This window comes from Bombina bombina, chromosome 2 (genome assembly GCF_027579735.1).
Source record: "Bombina bombina isolate aBomBom1 chromosome 2, aBomBom1.pri, whole genome shotgun sequence".
Classification (NCBI taxonomy): domain Eukaryota; kingdom Metazoa; phylum Chordata; class Amphibia; order Anura; family Bombinatoridae; genus Bombina; species Bombina bombina.
This window is the reverse complement of record NC_069500.1, coordinates 319,799,867-319,819,575: the sequence shown is the minus strand read 5'-3', so window position 1 is coordinate 319,819,575 and position 19,709 is coordinate 319,799,867. Positions and strand designations below refer to the sequence as shown.

Genomic DNA, 19,709 nt, shown 5'->3' with positions numbered 1-19,709 from the left:
GTGTATCTTCTTGGAATACACTGATATCATCTACCATTTCAGTACGGGCGCCCCTATATATTTTTGTATAAAATAGTATTATTTTGCATTAATATTTGAATTTTCCAATTGTTTGCATTACATTTGTACGTTTCCTTGTATGAATATTTTAGTAAGTTATTTTACATTCCCCAGGACGCAGGCTGAGATGGCGCACACCTGTCGGGGAACTATAAACCTGTCAACAGCTCATATTGATACAGAGGATTCCTGCAACATTGTTATTTCCAACGGAGGCAGAACATATCATCTCAAGGCAAGCTGCGAGGTAGAAAGGCAAAAATGGGTCACTGCTCTGGAGTTGGCGAAAGCCAAAGCTATCCGTATGATGAACAACCAATCAGGTAGAGTGCTTCACAGAGCGCCGGAGGAGGTCACAGATCATATCCTTTGTGAGAAATATCCCAGAAAACAAAGATATTATTGTAATAGCCAGAGATGTTTGGTCACATTTTTACAAAATGTCTACATCATATGTATTAAAGGGACATAATACTCATATGCTAAATCACTTGAAACTGATGCACTATAACTGTAAAAAACTGACAGGAAAATATCACCTGAGCATCTCTATGTGAAAAAGGAAGATATTTTACCTCACAATCTCCTCAGCTCAGCAGAGTAAGTTTTGTGTAAAAAGTTATACTCAGCTACTCCCAGCTGCAGGTAAAAAATATTAAAAAATGAAGAAATGAACAGCAGCCAATCAGCATCAGCAGTGCTGAGGTCATGAACTCTTACTGTGATCTCTTGAGATTTGACTTAACTCTCATGAGATTTCATAGTAAGCTTCCTTTACCTGATTGGTGAAATAATATGAGAGTTCAAGATGCTCATCCTTTCAGTTGTCCCGGGACAGACACACTAATATGCTGCTTAGAAATCCTTTACAATGGGAGGTGGCTACTGAGGAACTTTTGAGGTAAAATTTCTTTCTTTTTTACATAGAGATGTTCAGGTGATATTTTCTAGTCAGCTTTTTACAGCTATGCTGCATCACTTTCAAGTGTTTAAACATTTGGGTATTATGGTCCTTTAAAGAAAACCTATGGAATGTGAAGGTGTTTTCTTTGATACATTTGTTGTAGTGTGTTTGCCTCATAATTGCAAATAAAACATAAAGTACAGTATTTGTTCTCTGCCAGATGTGTGTAGATCAGATAAATAGTCAGTCTATTTTCTGTGTTGTGGCTAAGAGTCTTACTTTATAACAATGTAGTTACCTTATGTACAGTATTACACACACACACACACACACACACATATCATTCTTGTAATATTATTATTATCATATACTGTGTGTTGTGTGTGGCATAATAAAACATTACCATAGTCTGTTTTCAGTTTATTGATTGTATTTTTACTTTGGAAATTATCCAGTCTTCCAGGAAAACTGTTCTCACAAAATAACAATGACATGATATAGCAAACTAACAGCTCTAACACTAATGTGATTTTTTTGATTTTGCTGCATCTTGCACACATATCCCTTATTTGTGAAAGTTGCAAAAGAATCTCAGATAAGCCCCAGGAAATTCACATCTTCATAGCCACAAAGCAAAATCTGTAACTTGTGGATTTCTTCAATTTAAAGCAATTGTCTAGAGCAGTGGTTCTCAACCAAAGTGATCTCAAGGCCCGGTAAATTTTAGCTAGACATGTCCAGGGCCCGGTAGTTATAGTTTATTTATATATATATATATATATATATATATAAGCAGCAGGGGTGGGCTGATCAGCCAGGCAAATAGGACCTGGGCCGAGGGACCAGCAAGTAGGGGGGCCCACAAATGGCATCTCCACGGATCCTGGTGCATTCCTTAAGCTGGAGTTTTCAGTTGCCCTATCAGTAACTAAGCAAATAAGTGTGGGTTTAGTGGGGGCCCTGGCGGGGGGTCTGTCGCTGTGAGGGCCATGGAGTGTGGGGTCTGGCCCTGGAGGTTGGGTGCCCTTTCTATGGACCTTAATGTTGGGGGTCCTAGCTCTGGAGGTTGAGGGGCCTGTTGGGGGCAGAGCAGGGAGGCTACCGTGTTCATTTGCATAAAATTTAATACATTTCGATCAGTGTGAGACAGTGTTCCTGGGGCCTTGATTGGTCTCAGTCTGCCCCTTGTGTGCAGTGGGAGCATGACAGGTCGGGGCCCACCAGCAGGGCTATCACGGCCCGGCTGTTGAGAAACCAGGGTCTAGAGCATAAATTTAAAGAAACTACAGAATTTGCTTCTTAGACTCTCTAGGGAGTGTTGGGACAAGCACATTATTGCACAAAACAAGAGGTGTTTAAAGTCCCTTTTAAATACTAAAGTGTGAAACTTAGGACAGCTAAAATGTTACCAGAAATGTCCAGCTATTTCTATGGTGCCAGAAGTGATGTCAATAGAAAGTATACAATATTATCATACTGTATTTATAGTGATCAAACATTCCCGACCTTTAACTTCATTTTAAAACTGAATCCCTGAAACATTATTTCTCTTGTAGAACAGATTAGTCAAAAATAACAGTCAATGACTGACATATTGTGCTTCTATAGATAGCTCTTCATAGTGACATTTAAATACAAACAAAATAAATTCTAGATATAATAGAGCACATATTTTTTTGTGTGACACAGTTAACACTTTTAACTGATTTTGAAATCATCAAATGCAGATTTGTGCACATATGATCCCAAGGGACTGGTTACTCACTGGCTGATAAAGTAATTACTCTCAGATCTGTTAGTAAACAATGACATATTCCATTTGGGAATTAAACACATATATAAAATCCATCTTAGGAACTGCAATCCTGGATACAGATGGTCAGCTAATCAGGTGAACAGTTACACAACTCCTGCAATTGCCAGCTATTGTCTGCTTGACATTTGCATCTCTCCTGAACAGAATGTGTTTAACATCTTTTGTGGGGTTAAACACATAGTTGTTGGTAATGCAGAGATTGCATGGGACCTGAATGTTTCTTTTTAATGCTCTGTGATTTAAATCATTAAAGCTTTGCACAATTCATTGCTGCTTGCAGGAGATTGTGGTAGATGGAATTATGCGTCTAGATGCAAAATGGCTCTTAAATCATAAACCTAAATATATAAATTTTCTTCTTAAATTCCTTTACTGTATTTGCTCATACAATGGGGCCAATTTATCATTGATCTGTCCGACATGATCCGCAAAGCTTGTCCGACAGACATCGATGAATCCCGATAGCATACGCTGTTGGCATTAATTATTGCTCAAGCAGTTCTTGTGAACTGCTTGTGCAATGCTGCCCCCTGCAGATTCTGAGGGTGTCAATCAGCCCAATCGTATAGGCTCGGGCGGATTGATGTCCGCAGCCTAAGAGCAGGCGGACTAGTTATGGAGCAGCGGTCTTAAGACCGCTGCTTCATAACAGCTGTTTCTGGCGAGCCTGAAGGCTCCATTCGGAGCTTGATAATTTGGCCCCAATGTCTCCCCAATAGCATATTGGTTGTTGTTTTTTAATAAATTTACAAAAACAGACCAAAATAATGAGAGTACAGGTTTGATTTAATTATACTTTGCAATAAATTCACATTTTTCTTTTTTGTATGAGTCTTTTACTATTAAGTAACTTGTGTAACATAAACATTAGAAAACCTGAGAACTTAATATTTTTATAATGGATAATCGTTAAACTAATACAATACATACTAAGAATTTCTAGATGTTCTGACAACTGTCAAAGAAATCATTGTTGAAGAAGTGAGCATTCTTTTGACAGTAAATATTACCCTTTGTTTTCACCAGTTTAAAAAGAATTAGGAAACCCCAAAATTTAATTTCATAGTTTGTATGGAACATACAGTTTCAAACAACTTTCCAATTTACTTCTATTATCACATTTTTTCATTTTTATTTTTTCATTCCCTTGTTATCCATTGCTGAAGGAACAGCATTGCACTACTGAAAACTAGCAGAACACATCTAGTCAGCCAATCAGAAGAGAAATGTGTGTAGGCACCAATAGGCTTATAGGCGCATTTTTTTCAACAAAGGATACCAGGAGAACAAAGCAAATTTGAATCACGCAAGTTTAATTTTGACTTTCCTATCCCTTTAAGTGATCGTTGGGCTAAAGGGCTTGTGAAATTGTGATTAAACCTGAGTAAATAATCAATGTAACATAGGGAGTGTTTAGAAAGTGTTATATAAACACAGAATGAAACTTTAATCCTTGAGTGTATTGGTGCTACATTCTTTTTTGATGTTTATCCAACATTTAATCAGAATAAGCTGGTGACAGGTGGCTGCCCATATATACCTCTTGTCGTAGACTCACCCAGTGTGTTCAGTTAACTTCCTGTAGTGCATTTCTGCTGCAAATTTGATAATAGATGTAAATCTGAGAGTTGTTTAAAATTGTATGCTCTACCAGAATCCTGAAATAAAAATATGGGGTTTCATGTCCCCTTAAAGGGACATAAAACCCCAAATCTTTCTTTAATGATTCAGATAGAGAATACAATTTTAAACAACTTTCTAATTTTCTTCTATTATCTAATTTGTTTTATTCTCTTGGTATCATTTGTTGAAGGAGCAGCAATGCACTACTGGTTTCTAACTGAACACATGGGTGAGCCAATGAAAATCTGTATTTAAATGCAGTGAGCAATCAGCAGCTAGAACCTAGGCTCTTGCTGCTCATGAGCTTGTCTAGATAAACCTTTCACCAAAGGATAGCAAGAGAAGGAAGCAAATTAAATAATAGAAGTAAATTAGAAAGTTGTTTAAAATTTTATTGTGTATCTGAATCATGAAAGAGCAATTTTGGGTTTCATGTCCCTTTAAGCATAGAAAACCTTTGCTACTCACACTGCATTGTAGAAAAAATATAGTGATCTATAGAGATGGGCCATATTTTACTGTACTATGCAGCACATATTGCAAATGGAAAATAAATCCGGAACCTATTTTGTTAACTCTATATAAATTAAATTGTTTTACTTAAAGGGACAGTCTACACCAGAATTGTTATTGTTTTAAAAAATAGATAATCCCTTTATTACCCATTCCTTAGTTTTGCATAACCAACACAGTTATATTAATAAACTTTTCTCCAACATAGGTGTGTCCGGTCCACGGCGTCATCCTTACTTGTGGGATATTCTCTTCCCCAACAGGAAATGGCAAAGAGCCCAGCAAAGCTGGTCACATGATCCCTCCTAGGCTCCGCCTACCCCAGTCATTCTCTTTGCCGTTGTACAGGCAACATCTCCACGGAGATGGCTTAGAGTTTTTTAGTGTTTAACTGTAGTTTTTATTATTCAATCAAGAGTTTGTTATTTTGAAATAGTGCTGGTATGTACTATTTACTCAGAAACAGAAAAGAGATGAAGATTTCTGTTTGTATGAGGAAAATGATTTTAGCAACCGTCACTAAAATCCATGGCTGTTCCACACAGGACTGTTGAGAGCAATTAACTTCAGTTGGGGGAACAGTGAGCAGTCTCTTGCTGCTTGAGGTATGACACATTCTAACAAGACGATGTAATGCTGGAAGCTGTCATTTTCCCTCTGGGATCCGGTAAGCCATGTTTATTACGATTGTAAATAAGGGCTTCAAAAAGGGCTTATTAAGACTGTAGACTTTTTTTGGGCTAAATCGATTGATTATTAACACATATTTAGCCTTGAGGAATCATTTTATCTGGGTATTTTGATATAATAATATCGGCAGGCACTGTTTTAGACTCCTTATTCTTTAGGGGCTTTCCCAAAGCATAGGCAGAGCCTCATTTTCGCGCCGGTGTTGCGCACTTGTTTTTGAGAGGCATGGCATGCAGTCGCATGTGAGAGGAGCTCTGATACTTAGAAAAGACTTTCTGAAGGCGTCATTTGGTATCGTATTCCCCTTGGGGCTTGGTTGGGTCTCAGCAAAGCAGATACCAGGGACTGTAAAGGGGTTAAAGTTCAAAACGGCTCCGGTTCCGTTATTTTAAGGGTTAAAGCTTCCAAATTTGGTGTGCAATACTTTTAAGGCTTTAAGACACTGTGGTGAAAATTTGGTGAATTTTGAACAATTCCTTCATGTTTTTTCGCATTTGCAGTAATAAAGTGTGTTCAGTTTAAAATTTAAAGTGACAGTAACGGTTTTATTTTAAAACGTTTTTTGTACTTGTTATCAAGTTTATGCCTGTTTAACATGTCTGAACTACCAGATAGACTGTGTTCTGAATGTGGGGAAGCCAGAATTCCTATTCATTTAAATAAATGTGATTTATGTGACAATGACAATGATGCCCAAGATGATTCCTCAAGTGAGGGGAGTAAGCATGGTACTGCATCATTCCCTCCTTCGACTACACGAGTCTTGCCCACTCAGGAGGCCCCTAGTACATCTAGCGCGCCAATACTCCTTACTATGCAACAATTAACGGCTGTAATGGATAATTCTGTCAAAAACATTTTAGCCAAAATGAACACTTATCAGCGTAAGCGCGACTGCTCTGTTTTAGATACTGAAGAGCATGACGACGCTGATATTAATATTTCTGAAGGGCCCCTAACTCAGTCTGATGGGGCCAGGGAGGTTTTGTCTGAGGGAGAAATTACTGATTCAGGGAACATTTCTCAACAAGCTGAACCTGATGTGATTGCATTTAAATTTAAGTTGGAACATCTCCGCATTCTGCTTAAGGAGGTATTATCCACTCTGGATGATTGTGACAAGTTGGTCATCCCAGAGAAACTATGTAAAATGGACAAGTTCCTAGAGGTGCCGGGGCTCCCAGAAGCTTTTCCTATACCCAAGCGGGTGGCGGACATTGTTAATAAAGAATGGGAAAGGCCCGGTATTCCTTTCGTCCCTCCCCCCATATTTAAAAAATTGTTTCCTATGGTCGACCCCAGAAAGGACTTATGGCAGACAGTCCCCAAGGTCGAGGGAGCGGTTTCCACTTTAAACAAACGCACCACTATACCCATAGAGGATAGTTGTGCTTTCAAAGATCCTATGGATAAAAAATTAGAAGGTTTGCTTAAAAAGATGTTTGTTCAGCAGGGTTACCTTCTACAACCAATTTCATGCATTGTCCCTGTCGCTACAGCCGCATGTTTCTGGTTCGATGAGCTGATAAAGGCGGTCGACAGTGATTCTCCTCCTTATGAGGAGATTATGGACAGAATCAATGCTCTCAAATTGGCTAATTCTTTCACCCTAGACGCCACTTTGCAATTGGCTAGGTTAGCGGCTAAGAATTCTGGGTTTGCTATTGTGGCGCGCAGAGCGCTTTGGTTGAAATCTTGGTCGGCTGATGCGTCTTCCAAGAACAAGCTACTTAACATTCCTTTCAAGGGGAAAACGCTGTTTGGCCCTGACTTGAAAGAGATTATCTCGGATATCACTGGGGGTAAGGGCCACGCCCTTCCTCAGGATCGGCCTTTCAAGGCAAAAAATAAACCTAATTTTCGTCCCTTTCGTAGAAACGGACCAGCCCAAAGTGCTACGTCCTCTAAGCAAGAGGGTAATACTTCTCAAGCCAAGCCAGCTTGGAGACCAATGCAAGGCTGGAACAAGGGAAAGCAGGCCAAGAAACCTGCCACTGCTACCAAGACAGCATGAAATGTTGGCCCCCGATCCGGGACCGGATCTGGTGGGGGGCAGACTCTCTCTCTTCGCTCAGGCTTAGGCAAGAGATGTTCTGGATCCTTGGGCGCTAGAAATAGTCTCCCAAGGTTATCTTCTGGAATTCAAGGGACTTCCCCCAAGGGGGAGGTTCCACAGGTCTCAGTTGTCTTCAGACCACATAAAAAGACAGGCATTCTTACATTGTGTAGAAGACCTGTTAAAAATGGGAGTGATTCATCCCGTTCCATTAAGAGAACAAGGGATGGGGTTCTACTCCAATCTGTTTATAGTTCCCAAAAAAGAGGGAACGTTCAGACCAATCTTAGATCTCAAGATCTTAAACAAGTTTCTCAAGGTTCCATCGTTCAAGATGGAAACCATTCGAACTATTCTTCCTTCCATCCAGGAAGGTCAATTCATGACCACGGTGGATTTAAAGGATGCGTATCTACATATTCCTATCCACAAGGAACATCATCGGTTCCTGAGGTTCGCATTCCTGGACAAACATTACCAGTTCGTGGCGCTTTCCTTTCGGATTAGCCACTGCTCCAAGGATTTTCACAAAGGTACTAGGGTCCCTTCTAGCTGTGCTAAGACCAAGGGGCATTGCTGTAGTACCTTACTTGGACGACATTCTGATTCAAGCGTCGTCCCTTCCTCAAGCAAAGGCTCACACGGACATTGTCCTGGCCTTTCTCAGATCTCACGGATGGAAAGTGAACGTGGAAAAGAGTTCTCTATCTCCGTCAACAAGGGTTCCCTTCTTGGGAACAATAATAGACTCCTTAGAAATGAGGATTTTTCTGACAGAGGCCAGAAAAACAAAACTTCTAGACTCTTGTCGGATACTTCATTCCGTTCCTCTTCCTTCCATAGCTCAGTGCATGGAAGTGATCGGGTTGATGGTAGCGGCAATGGACATAGTTCCTTTTGCACGCATTCATCTAAGACCATTACAACTGTGCATGCTTGCTTCTTCTGAGGCTATTTTTGGGAGAAAGGTTTTGCAAGCCGTGGTGCCTTCCATTTAGGTGACCTGATTTGCTCCCTCCCTTCATCCGTGTCCTAAAGCTTTGGTATTGGTTCCCACAAGTAAGGATGACGCCGTGGACCGGACACACCTATGTTGGAGAAAACAGAATTTATGTTTACCTGATAAATTACTTTCTCCAACGGTGTGTCCGGTCCACGGCCCGCCCTGGTTTTTTTAATCAGGTCTGATAATTTATCTTCTTTAACTACAGTCACCACGGTACCATATGGTTTCTCCTATGCAAATATTCCTCCTTAACGTCGGTCGAATGACTGGGGTAGGCGGAGCCTAGGAGGGATCATGTGACCAGCTTTGCTGGGCTCTTTGCCATTTCCTGTTGGGGAAGAGAATATCCCACAAGTAAGGATGACGCCGTGGACCGGACACACCGTTGGAGAAAGTAATTTATCAGGTAAACATAAATTCTGTTTTTTACCTCTGTGATTTACCTTGTAACTAAGCCTCTGCAAACTGCCCCCTTATTTCAGTTCTTTTGACAGATTTGCAGTTTAGCCAATTAGTGCTGACTCCTAGGTAACTCCATGTGCGTGAGCACAATGTTATCTATAAAAAACACATGAACTAACATCCTCTAGTGGTGAAAAACTGTCAAAATGCTTTCAGATAAGGCGGCCTTCAAGGTCTAAGAAATTAGCATATGAACCTCCTAGGTTTAGCTTTCAACTAAGAATACCAAGAGAACAAAGCAAAATTGATGATAAAAGTAAATTGGAAAGTTGTTTAAAATTGCATGTCCTATCTGAATCATGAAAGTCTATTTTGGACTAGACTTTTCCTTTAACAAAAGTATGCAAGGCAGATAGGATAGTATTGTATCATCTGACCTTTAATTGTGCTGTTTCATGTAGATATCACACTGCCTTTTTACTTTTCTACCCTATGGTGTGTAGTGGCACAATGTGCAGCATACATTACTTGGCACACGTTTACACTTAGTTGCAGAATTGTAAGAATCACCTAAACTGTCAGTTTTAATAATTACAAACTTTTAGTAGTGGAGACAGATATGTATGCCAAGAAAGAAGTCCATTTTTTATGCGCCCAGAGACATTCAGCAAACATTCTTTGTTGCAATATTAGAAAAAAAATATTAATTAATTTAAACTTTTATATCCATTTAAACAAGGTGACAGGCTTTTAAAACATAGAGAATACTAAGTTACTGTTGGAGAACTTTACTTTTGTGGATATTAGAACATTATTTCTTCAATGTTTAAACAACTAATATCATTTTGAAAATACTTTTACATCATTATATCTGGAATTTATCTAGTGTTTAATGTCCCTTTAGTATTCATACTGCCCTAGGCTCATTCTGATATGATTAATCTATTAATTTTCATACTCTTTCCTCTTTTCTGGCTCAGTATGTCCTTGCAGGTCCATTTCACAGCAAAAACCTGTGGTGACCACAACAAACAGATGTCCATGTGGAGTTATTATTATCGGTTATTTGTAGAGCTCCAACAGATTCCGTAGCGCTAGTTGAGAGATTTATTTTTATATTCAGAGTGATTAGTTACTTCCAGTTGACTAGTTACTGCATCACTTTAATGCTCCTAGTGACTATTACTGCATCACTTTAATGCTCCTAGTGACTATTACTGCATCACTTTAATGCTCCTAGTGACTATTACTGCATCACTTTAATGCTCCTAGTGACTATTACTGCATCACTTTAATGCTCCTAGTGACTATTACTGCATCACTTTAATGCTCCTAGTGACTGTTACTGCATCACTTTAATGCTCCTAGTGACTATTACTGCATCACTTTAATGCTTCTAGTGACTATTACTGGATCACTTTAATGCTCCTAGTGACTATTACTGCATCACTTTAATGCTCCTAGTGGCTATTACTGAATCACTTAAATGCTCCTAGTGACTATTACTGGATCACTTTAATGCTTCTAATGACTATTACTGGATCACTTAAATGCTCCTAGTGACTATTACTGCATCGTTTAAATGCTCCTAGTGACTATTACTGGATCACTTAAATGCTCCTAGTGACTATTACTGGATCACTTAAATGCTCCTAGTGACTATTACTGGATCCCTTACATGCTCCTAGTGACTATTACTGGGTCACGTTAATGATTCTAGTGTCTAGTTACTGCATCACTGTAATGCTCATAGTGACTAGTTACTGGATCACTTAAATGTTCTTAGTGACTCTTACTGGATCACTTAAATGCTTCAAATGACTATTACTGGATCACTTAAATGCTCCTAGTGACTCTTACTGGATCAGTTAAATGCTCCTAGTGAGTATTACTGCATCATTTAAATGCTCCTAGTGATTATTACTGGATCACTTAAATGCTCCTAGTGACTATTACTGGATCACTTAAATGTTCTTAGTGACTCATACTGAATCACTTAAATGTTCTTAGTGACTCTTACTGGATCACTTAAATGCTCCTAGTGACTATTACTGGATTACTTTAATGCTTCTAATGACTTTTACTGGATCACTTACATGCTCCTAGTGACTATTACTGGATCACTTTAATGCTTCTAGTGTCTAGTTACTGCATCACTGTAATGCTCCTAGTGACTATTACTGGATCACTTAAATGCTCCTAGTGACTATTACTGGATCACTTAAATGTTCTTAGTGACTCTTACTGGATCACTTAAATGCTCCTAGTGACTATTACTGCATCGTTTAAATGCTCCTAGTGATTATTACTGGATCACTTAAATGCTCCTAGTGACTATTACTGGATCACTTAAATGCTCCTAGTGACTATTACTGGATCACTTTAATGCTTCTAGTGTCTAGTTACTGCATCACTGTAATGCTCCTAGTGACTATTACTGGATCACTTAAATGTTCTTAGTGACTCTTACTGGATCACTTAAATGCTCCTAGTGACTATTACTGCATCGTTTAAATGCTCCTAGTGATTATTACTGGATCACTTAAATGCTCCTAGTGACTATTACTGGATCACTTAAATGCTCCTAGTGACTATTACTGGATCACTTTAATGCTTCTAGTGTCTAGTTACTGCATCACTGTAATGCTCCTAGTGACTATTACTGGATCACTTAAATGCTCCTAGTGACTATTACTAGATCACTTAAATGTTCTTAGTGACTTTTACTGGATCACTTAAATGCTCCTAGTGACTATTACTGGATCACTTTAATGCTTCTAATGACTATTAAACATAAAAAAGACAGATGCGCCACATGGCCCAATATTGTATGTTCAGCGGGGTAGATATATTCTAGTGGTGTCAATATTAACTCACAATCTAGGGAGCACTTCAGTTAGTGCAGCAGGAGCAGTCTGGGATCAATCACAGTCACCCAGCAGACCGACCTCTAGGGCAAAATAGTATGGTTCTGTAGTGGAGATACAAGCAAAAACAAAAGTGCCTATATGGCCTAGTACTGTTTGAACCAGAGGATGGTGTTCTGTATATTTGAAAATATACTCACAATTTGTATAGCATCTTCATTGATGCTAGTCAGGCAGGAAGGGATCAATGCAGTCACCCAACAGACTATGGCAGGTTTTCACAGCAGGCAGAGCCGCAGAGCTCTCAAGAATCAGGTTAGGTCCAAATGATACACAATAGCAAGTGTTTAAATAAAAAGTTGGTACTTTACTAGATAAAACCAATAAAAACAAGCGACGCGTTTCTCAGTCTCAGACTGTTTCCTCAGGCTACCCCGCTGAACATACAATATTGGGCCATGTGGCGCATCTGTCTTTTTTATGTTTTGTAGATCATCTTCTTGGGATCCCGGCCGGATTCTTTACAGATTGCTGCCTCTATAATATCTGTTCTCCACACAGTGACTTTCTACTAAATAACCTGAACTGTTACAATTAATATCAAGTGTCGCTCACTTGTTGAATAGAGTGTCACACGATTTGTTGTGGCATTATAAATCTTTATTTATTATTTAATCCTTTTTTTTTTTTTTTTTTTTTTTTCTCTTCTCCTTTATTGTATTTGACATTTGATTATTCTGATCTGATTGCTAGAAAATTGTATACTAGAGTATTATACCTTATAGTATTACACCTTACCATTGTTACAATCGTAATTTAGGGCGCCCCCTACTCTTATAGTCTAATGACTATTACTGGGTCACTTAAATGCTCCTAGGGACTATTACTGGATCACTTAAATGCTCCTAGTTACTATTACTGGGTCACTTTAATGCTTCTAGTGTCTAGTTACTGCATCACTTTAATGCTCCTAGTGACTATTACTGGATCACTTTAATGCTCTTAGTGCTTAGTTACTGGATCAATTTAATGCTTCTAATGACTAGTTACTGGATCACTTAAATGCTCCTAGTTACTATTATTGGATCACTTTAATGCATCTATTGTCTAGTTACTGCATCACTTAAATGCTCCTAGTGACTATTACTGGATCACTTAAATGCTCCTAGTGATTATCACTGGACCACTTAAATGCTCCTAGTTACTATTACTGGATCACTTTAATGCTGCTAGTGTCTAGTTACTGCATCACTTTAATGTTCCTAGTGACTATTACTGGATCACTTAAATGTTCCTAGTGACTATTACTGGATAACTTTAATGCTCCTAGTGACAATTACTGGATCACTTTTAATGCTTCTAATGACTAGTTACTGGATAATTTAAATGCTCTTAGTGACTATTACTGGATCACTTTAATGCTCTTTAGTGGCTAATAACTGGATCACTTTAATGCCTCTAGTGACTTATAACTGGGTCACTTTAATGCTCCTAGTGACTATTACTGGATCACTTAAATGCTCCTAGTGACTATTACTGGATAACTTTAATGCTCCTAGTGACTATTACTTGATCACTTAAATGCTCCTAGTGACTATTACTGGATAACTTAAATGTTTCTAATGACTATTACTGGATCACTTTTATGCTCCTAGTGACTATTACTGGATCCCTTACATGCTCCTAGTGACTATTACTGGGTCACGTTAATGCTTCTAGTGTCTAGTTACTGCATCACTGTAATGCTCATAGTTACTAGTTACTGGATCACTTAAATGTTCTTAGTGACTCTTACTGGATCACTTAAATGTTCTTAGTGACTATTACTGCATCGTTTAAATGCTCCTAGTGATTATTACTGGATCACTTAAATGCTCCTAGTGACTATTACTGCATTGTTTAAATGCTCCTAGTGATTATTACTGGATCACTTAAATGCTCCTAGTGATTATTACTGGATCACTTAAATGCTCCTAGTGACTATTACTGGATCACTTAAATGTTCTTAGTGACTCTTACTGGATCACTTAAATGTTCTTAGTGACTCTTACTGGATCACTTAAATGCTCCTAGTGACTATTAATGGATCACTTTAATGCTTCTAATGACTATTACTGGATCACTTAAATGCTCCTAGTGACTATTACTGGATCACTTACATGCTCCTAGTGACTATTACTGGATCACTTTAATGCTTCTAGTGTCTAGTTACTGCATCACTGTAATGCTCCTAGTGACTATTACTGGATCACTTAAATGCTCCTAGTGACTATTACTGGATTACTTAAATGTTGTTAGTGACTCTTACTGGATCACTTAAATGCTCCTAGTGACTATTACTGGATCACTTAAATGCTCCTAGTGACTATTACTGGATCACTTACATGCTCCTAGTGACTATTACTGGATCACTTTAATGCTTCTAGTGTCTAGTTACTGCATCACTGTAATGCTCCTAGTGACTATTACTGGATCACTTAAATGCTCCTAGTGACTATTACTGGATCACTTAAATGTTGTTAGTGACTCTTACTGGATCACTTAAATGCTCCTAGTGACTATTACTGCATCGTTTAAATGCTCCTAGTGATTATTAATGGATCACTTAAATGGTCCTAGTGACTATTACTGCATCGTTTAAATGCTCCTAGTGATTATTACTGGATCACTTAAATGCTCCTAGTGACTATTACTGGATCACTTAAATGCTCCTAGTGACTAATACTGGTTCACTTACATGCTCCTAGTGACTATTACTGGATCACTTTAATGCTTCTAGTGTCTAGTTACTGCATCACTGTAATGCTCCTAGTGACTATTACTGGATCACTTTAATGCTCCTAGTGACTATTACTGGATCACTTAAATGCTCCTAGGGACTATTACTGGATCACTTAAATGCTCCTAGTTACTATTACTGGGTCACTTTAATGCATCTATTGTCTAGTTACTGCATCACTTTAATGCTCCTAGTGACTATTACTGGATCACTTTAATGCTCTAGTGCTTAGTTACTGGATCAATTTAATGCTTCTAATGACTAGTTACTGGATCACTTAAATGCTCCTAGTTACTATTATTGGATCACTTTAATGCATCTATTGTCTAGTTACTGCATCACTTAAATGCTCCTAGTGACTATTACTGGATCACTTAAATGCTCCTAGTGATTATTACTGGATCACTTAAATGCTCCTAGTGATTATCACTGGACCACTTAAATGCTCCCAGTTACTATTACTGGATCACTTTAATGCTGCTAGTGTCTAATTACTGCATCACTTTAATGTTCCTAGTGACTATTACTGGATCACTTAAATGTTCCTAGTGACTATTACTGGATAACTTTAATGCTCCTAGTGACAATTACTGGATCACTTTTAATGCTTCTAATGACTAGTTACTGGATAATTTAAATGCTCTTAGTGACTATTACTGAATAACTTTAATGCTTCTAATGACTATTACTGGATCACTTTAATGCTCTTCAGTGGCTAATAACTGGATCACTTTAATGCCTCTAGTGACTAATAACTGGACCACTTTAATGCTCCTAGTGACTATTACTGGATCACTTAAATGCTCCTAGTGACTATTACTGGATAACTTTAATGCTCCTAGTGACTATTACTTGATCACTTAAATGCTCCTAGTGACTATTACTGGATAACTTTAATGTTTCTAATGACTATTAGCTATTTAGTGACTAATAATTGGATCACTTTAATTCCTCTAGTGACTAATAACTGGATCACTTTATTGTTCCTTGTGACTAGTAACTGGATTACTCCAATGTTCCTAGCGACTAGTAACTGGATTACTTTAATGCTCCTAGTGACTAATAACTGGATCACTTTAATGCTCCTAGTGACTAGTTTCGGGATCACCTTTAATGCTCCTAGTGACTAGTAACTGGATCACTTTAATGTTACTTGTGACTAGTAACTGCATCACATTAATGTTCCTAGTGACTAGTAACTGGATTACTCCAATGTTCTTAGCGACTAGTAACTGGATTACTTTAATGTTCCTAGTGACTAGTTACTGGATCACTTTAATGCTTTTAGTGTCTAGTTACTGGATCACTTTAATGTTCCTAGTGACTAGTAACTGGATTACTTTAATGTTCCTAGTGATTAGTTATTGGATCACTTCAATGCTCTTAGTGTCTAGTAACTGGAATACTTTAATGCTCTTAGTGTCTAGTTACTGGATTACTTTAATGTTCCTAGTCACTAGTTATTGGATCACTTTAATGCTCTTAGTGACTATTGACTGCATTACTTTAATTTTCCTAGTGACTAGTTACTGGATCACTTTAATGTTCCTAGTGACTAGTAACTGGATTACTCCAATATTCCTAGTGACTAGTAACTGGATTACTTTAATGTTCCTAGTGATTAGTTATTGGATTACTTTAATGCTCTTAGTGTCTAGTAACTGGATCACTTTAATGCTCTTAGTGAATATTTACTGCATAACTTTAAAGGGACAGTTTACTAAAAAAAAAATGTTTCCCCTTTAATTTGTTACCAATGATCCACTTTACCTGCTGGAGTGTATTAAATTGTTTGCAAGCATTTCCATTACCCTTATATTGGCATTTGAAATAGTTTATTTAGCCTGTGGTATCCCCACCCATCCTGAAAGTTTTTGGCCTCAAAGCCAAACTGTATAAACACAGCCAGTAGAAGAAATTACACTCCCAGTGGGTTATAGAAGAGATAAGGTAATAAAATGTTAGTTTTACATTGTTCTCTCCAAGTATTGGTGATTGGTTTATGGACAGATATAAGATAAAGAAGCAGGTATATGTACACAATGTGATAAAGTAATGAGATCTGAATAAACCTACAAGCTCAACCCATTTTATTAGGTTGTGGCTTCAAAACACAAAATTAGCTAATTCATATACACAAATAAGCCTTAAAAAGCAAATCTCATACATTTTATACCCTGTAGCTTGTAAAAAAAGTAATTTGAAACGCATTAATAGAAAAACAATTTTAAAGTATATTGTCCCTTTAATGCTCCAAGTGACTAGTTTCTGGATCTCCTTTAATTCTCCTAGTGACTAGTAACTGGATTACTTCAATGTCCTAAGGGACTAGTTACTGGATCACTTTAATGCTCCTTGGGACTAGTTGCTGCATCACTGTAATGCTCTTAGTGACTAGTTGCTGCATCACTGTAATGCTCTTAGTGACTAGTTACTGCATCACTTTAATGCTCCTAGTGACTAATTACTGCATCACTTTAATGCTCTTAGTGACTAGTTACTGCATCACTTTAATGCCCTTAGTGACTAGTTACTGCATCACTTTAATGCCCCTAGTGACTAGTTACTGAATCACTTTAATGCTCTTAGTGACTAGTTACTGCATCACTTTAATGCTCCTAGTGACTAGTTACTGAATCACTTTAATGCTCTTAGTGACTAGTTACTGCATCACTTTAATGCTCCTAGTGACTAGTTACTGAATCACTTTAATGCTCCTAGTGACTAGTTACTGAATCACTTTAATGCTCTTAGTGACTAGTTACTGCATCACTTTAATGCTCTTAGTGACTAGTTACTGAATCACTTTAATGCTCCTAGTGACTAGTTACTGAATCACTTTAATGCTCTTAGTGACTAGTTACTGCATCACTTTAATGCTCCTAGTGACTAATTACTGCATCACTTTAATGCTCTTAGTGACTAGTTACTGAATCACTTTAATGCTCCTAGTGACTAGTTACTGAATCACTTTAATGCTCTTAGTGACTAGTTACTGAATCACTTTAATGCTCCTAGTGACTAGTTACTGAATCACTTTAATGCTCTTAGTGACTAGTTACTGCATCACTTTAATGCTCTTAGTGACTAGTTACTGCATCACTTTAATGCTCCTAGTGACTAGTTACTGAATCACTTTAATGCTCTTAGTGACTAGTTACTGCATCACTTTAATGCTCGTAGTGACTAGTTACTGAATCACTTTAATGCTCTTAGTGACTAGTTACTGCATCACTTTAATGCTCGTAGTGACTAGTTACTGAATCACTTTAATGCTCTTAGTGACTAGTTACTGCATCACTTTAATGCTCCTAGTGACTAGTTACTGCATCACTTTAATGATCTTAGTGATTAGTTATTGGATCACTTCAATGCTCTTAGTGTCTAGTAACTGGATCACTTTAATGCTCTTAGTGTCTAGTTACTGGATTACTTTAATTTTCCTAGTGACTAGTTATTGGATCACTTTAATGCTCTTAGTGACTATTGACTGGATTACTTTAATTTTCCTAGTGACTAGTTACTGGATCACTTTAATGCTTTTAGTGTCTAGTTACTGGATCACTTTAATGTTCCTAGTGACTAGTAACTGGATTACTCCAATATTCCTAGTGACTAGTAACTGGATTACTTTAATGTTCCTAGTGATTAGTTATTGGATCACTTTAATGCTCTTAGTGTCTAGTAACTGGATCACTTTAATGCTCTTAGTGAATATTTACTGCATAACTTTAAAGGGACAGTTTACTAAAAAAAAAATGTTTCCCCTTTAATTTGTTACCAATGATCCACTTTACCTGCTGGAGTGTATTTACCCCTTAATGACAACTGACGTACCAGGTACGTCATGCATTAACAAGCAGTTAATGACAATGGACGTACCTGGTACGTCAGTTGTCTAACAGAGTGCTGGAAGTGATCACACTCATTTCCAGCAGCTCTGAGGGTATTGCAGTGATGCCTCGATATGGAGGCATCCTGCAATACCCCTTTACAAGCCTCCGATGCAGAGAGAGCCACTCTGTGGCCCTCTCTGCACCGGTAGTGATGGTGTCTTTGTCCGGTGGGAGGAGGGAGCGTGTGCGCGCGTGCACGATGCGCACGCACGTGCACGTGGACGCGCGTGCACATTGGTGCACATGCACGTGCGCGCATTAGCCACACTGACACCAATGAAGGAAGGGGGGGGGGAAAAGTTTAAAAAAAAAGTTAATTTTTTTTTTTTTAACATATAAAAGGATCTGGGAGGGGGAGGGGGTGGGGGTATTGTGGGAGGGGGAGGGGGGTGGGGGTATTGTGGGGGGGCTGCTACACTACAGAAATAATTAAATATACAAATAAAAGTTATAAATAAAATTTAAATAGTTTGGTTTGTGGGGCCAAACTGGGTACTGGCAGACAGCTGCCAGTACCCAAGATGGCGGTAATTAGGTAGGGGAGAGGGTTAGAGAGCTGGAGGGGGGGATCAGGGAGTTTGGTGCTAAGGCAGGGGTCCATCACAACTAAAATATTTTATAATTTTTATTTAAAAAAAAAAAAACTCTTTTATTTAGTACTGGCAGACTTTCTGCCAGTACTTAAGATGGCGGTAACAATTGTGGGGTGGGGGAGGGAAGAGAGCTGTTTGGGAGGGATCAGGGGGTGGGATGTGTCAGGTGGGAGGCTGATCTCTAAAATTAACCCTGCAAGCTCCCTACAAGCTACCTAATTTAACCTCTTCACTGCTGGGCATAATTCACGTGTGGTGCGCAGCAGCATTTAGCGGCCTTCTAATTACCAAAAAGCAACGCCAAAGCCATATAAGTCTGCTATTTCTGAACAAAGGGGATCCCAGAGAAGCTTTTAAAACAATTTCTGCCATAATAGCACAAGCTGTTTGTAAATAATTTCAGTGAGAAACCTAAAATTGTGAAAAATGTAAAGTTTTTTTTTTTATTTGCTCGCATTTGGTGGTGAAATGGTGGCATAAAATATACCAAAATGGGCCTAGATC

At 38.3% G+C, this 19,709-nt stretch overlaps 1 protein-coding gene across 1 annotated transcript in view; it reads left to right on the top strand.

Annotated features, from left to right (window-relative positions):
• LOC128648791 (oxysterol-binding protein 2-like) overlaps positions 1-19,709 on the top strand; it is a 731,192-nt gene that overhangs the window by 135,340 nt on the left and 576,143 nt on the right. Inside the window, 1 exon segment of the mRNA XM_053701658.1 lies at positions 175-383. Coding sequence (XP_053557633.1) covers positions 175-383 — 209 coding nt within the window.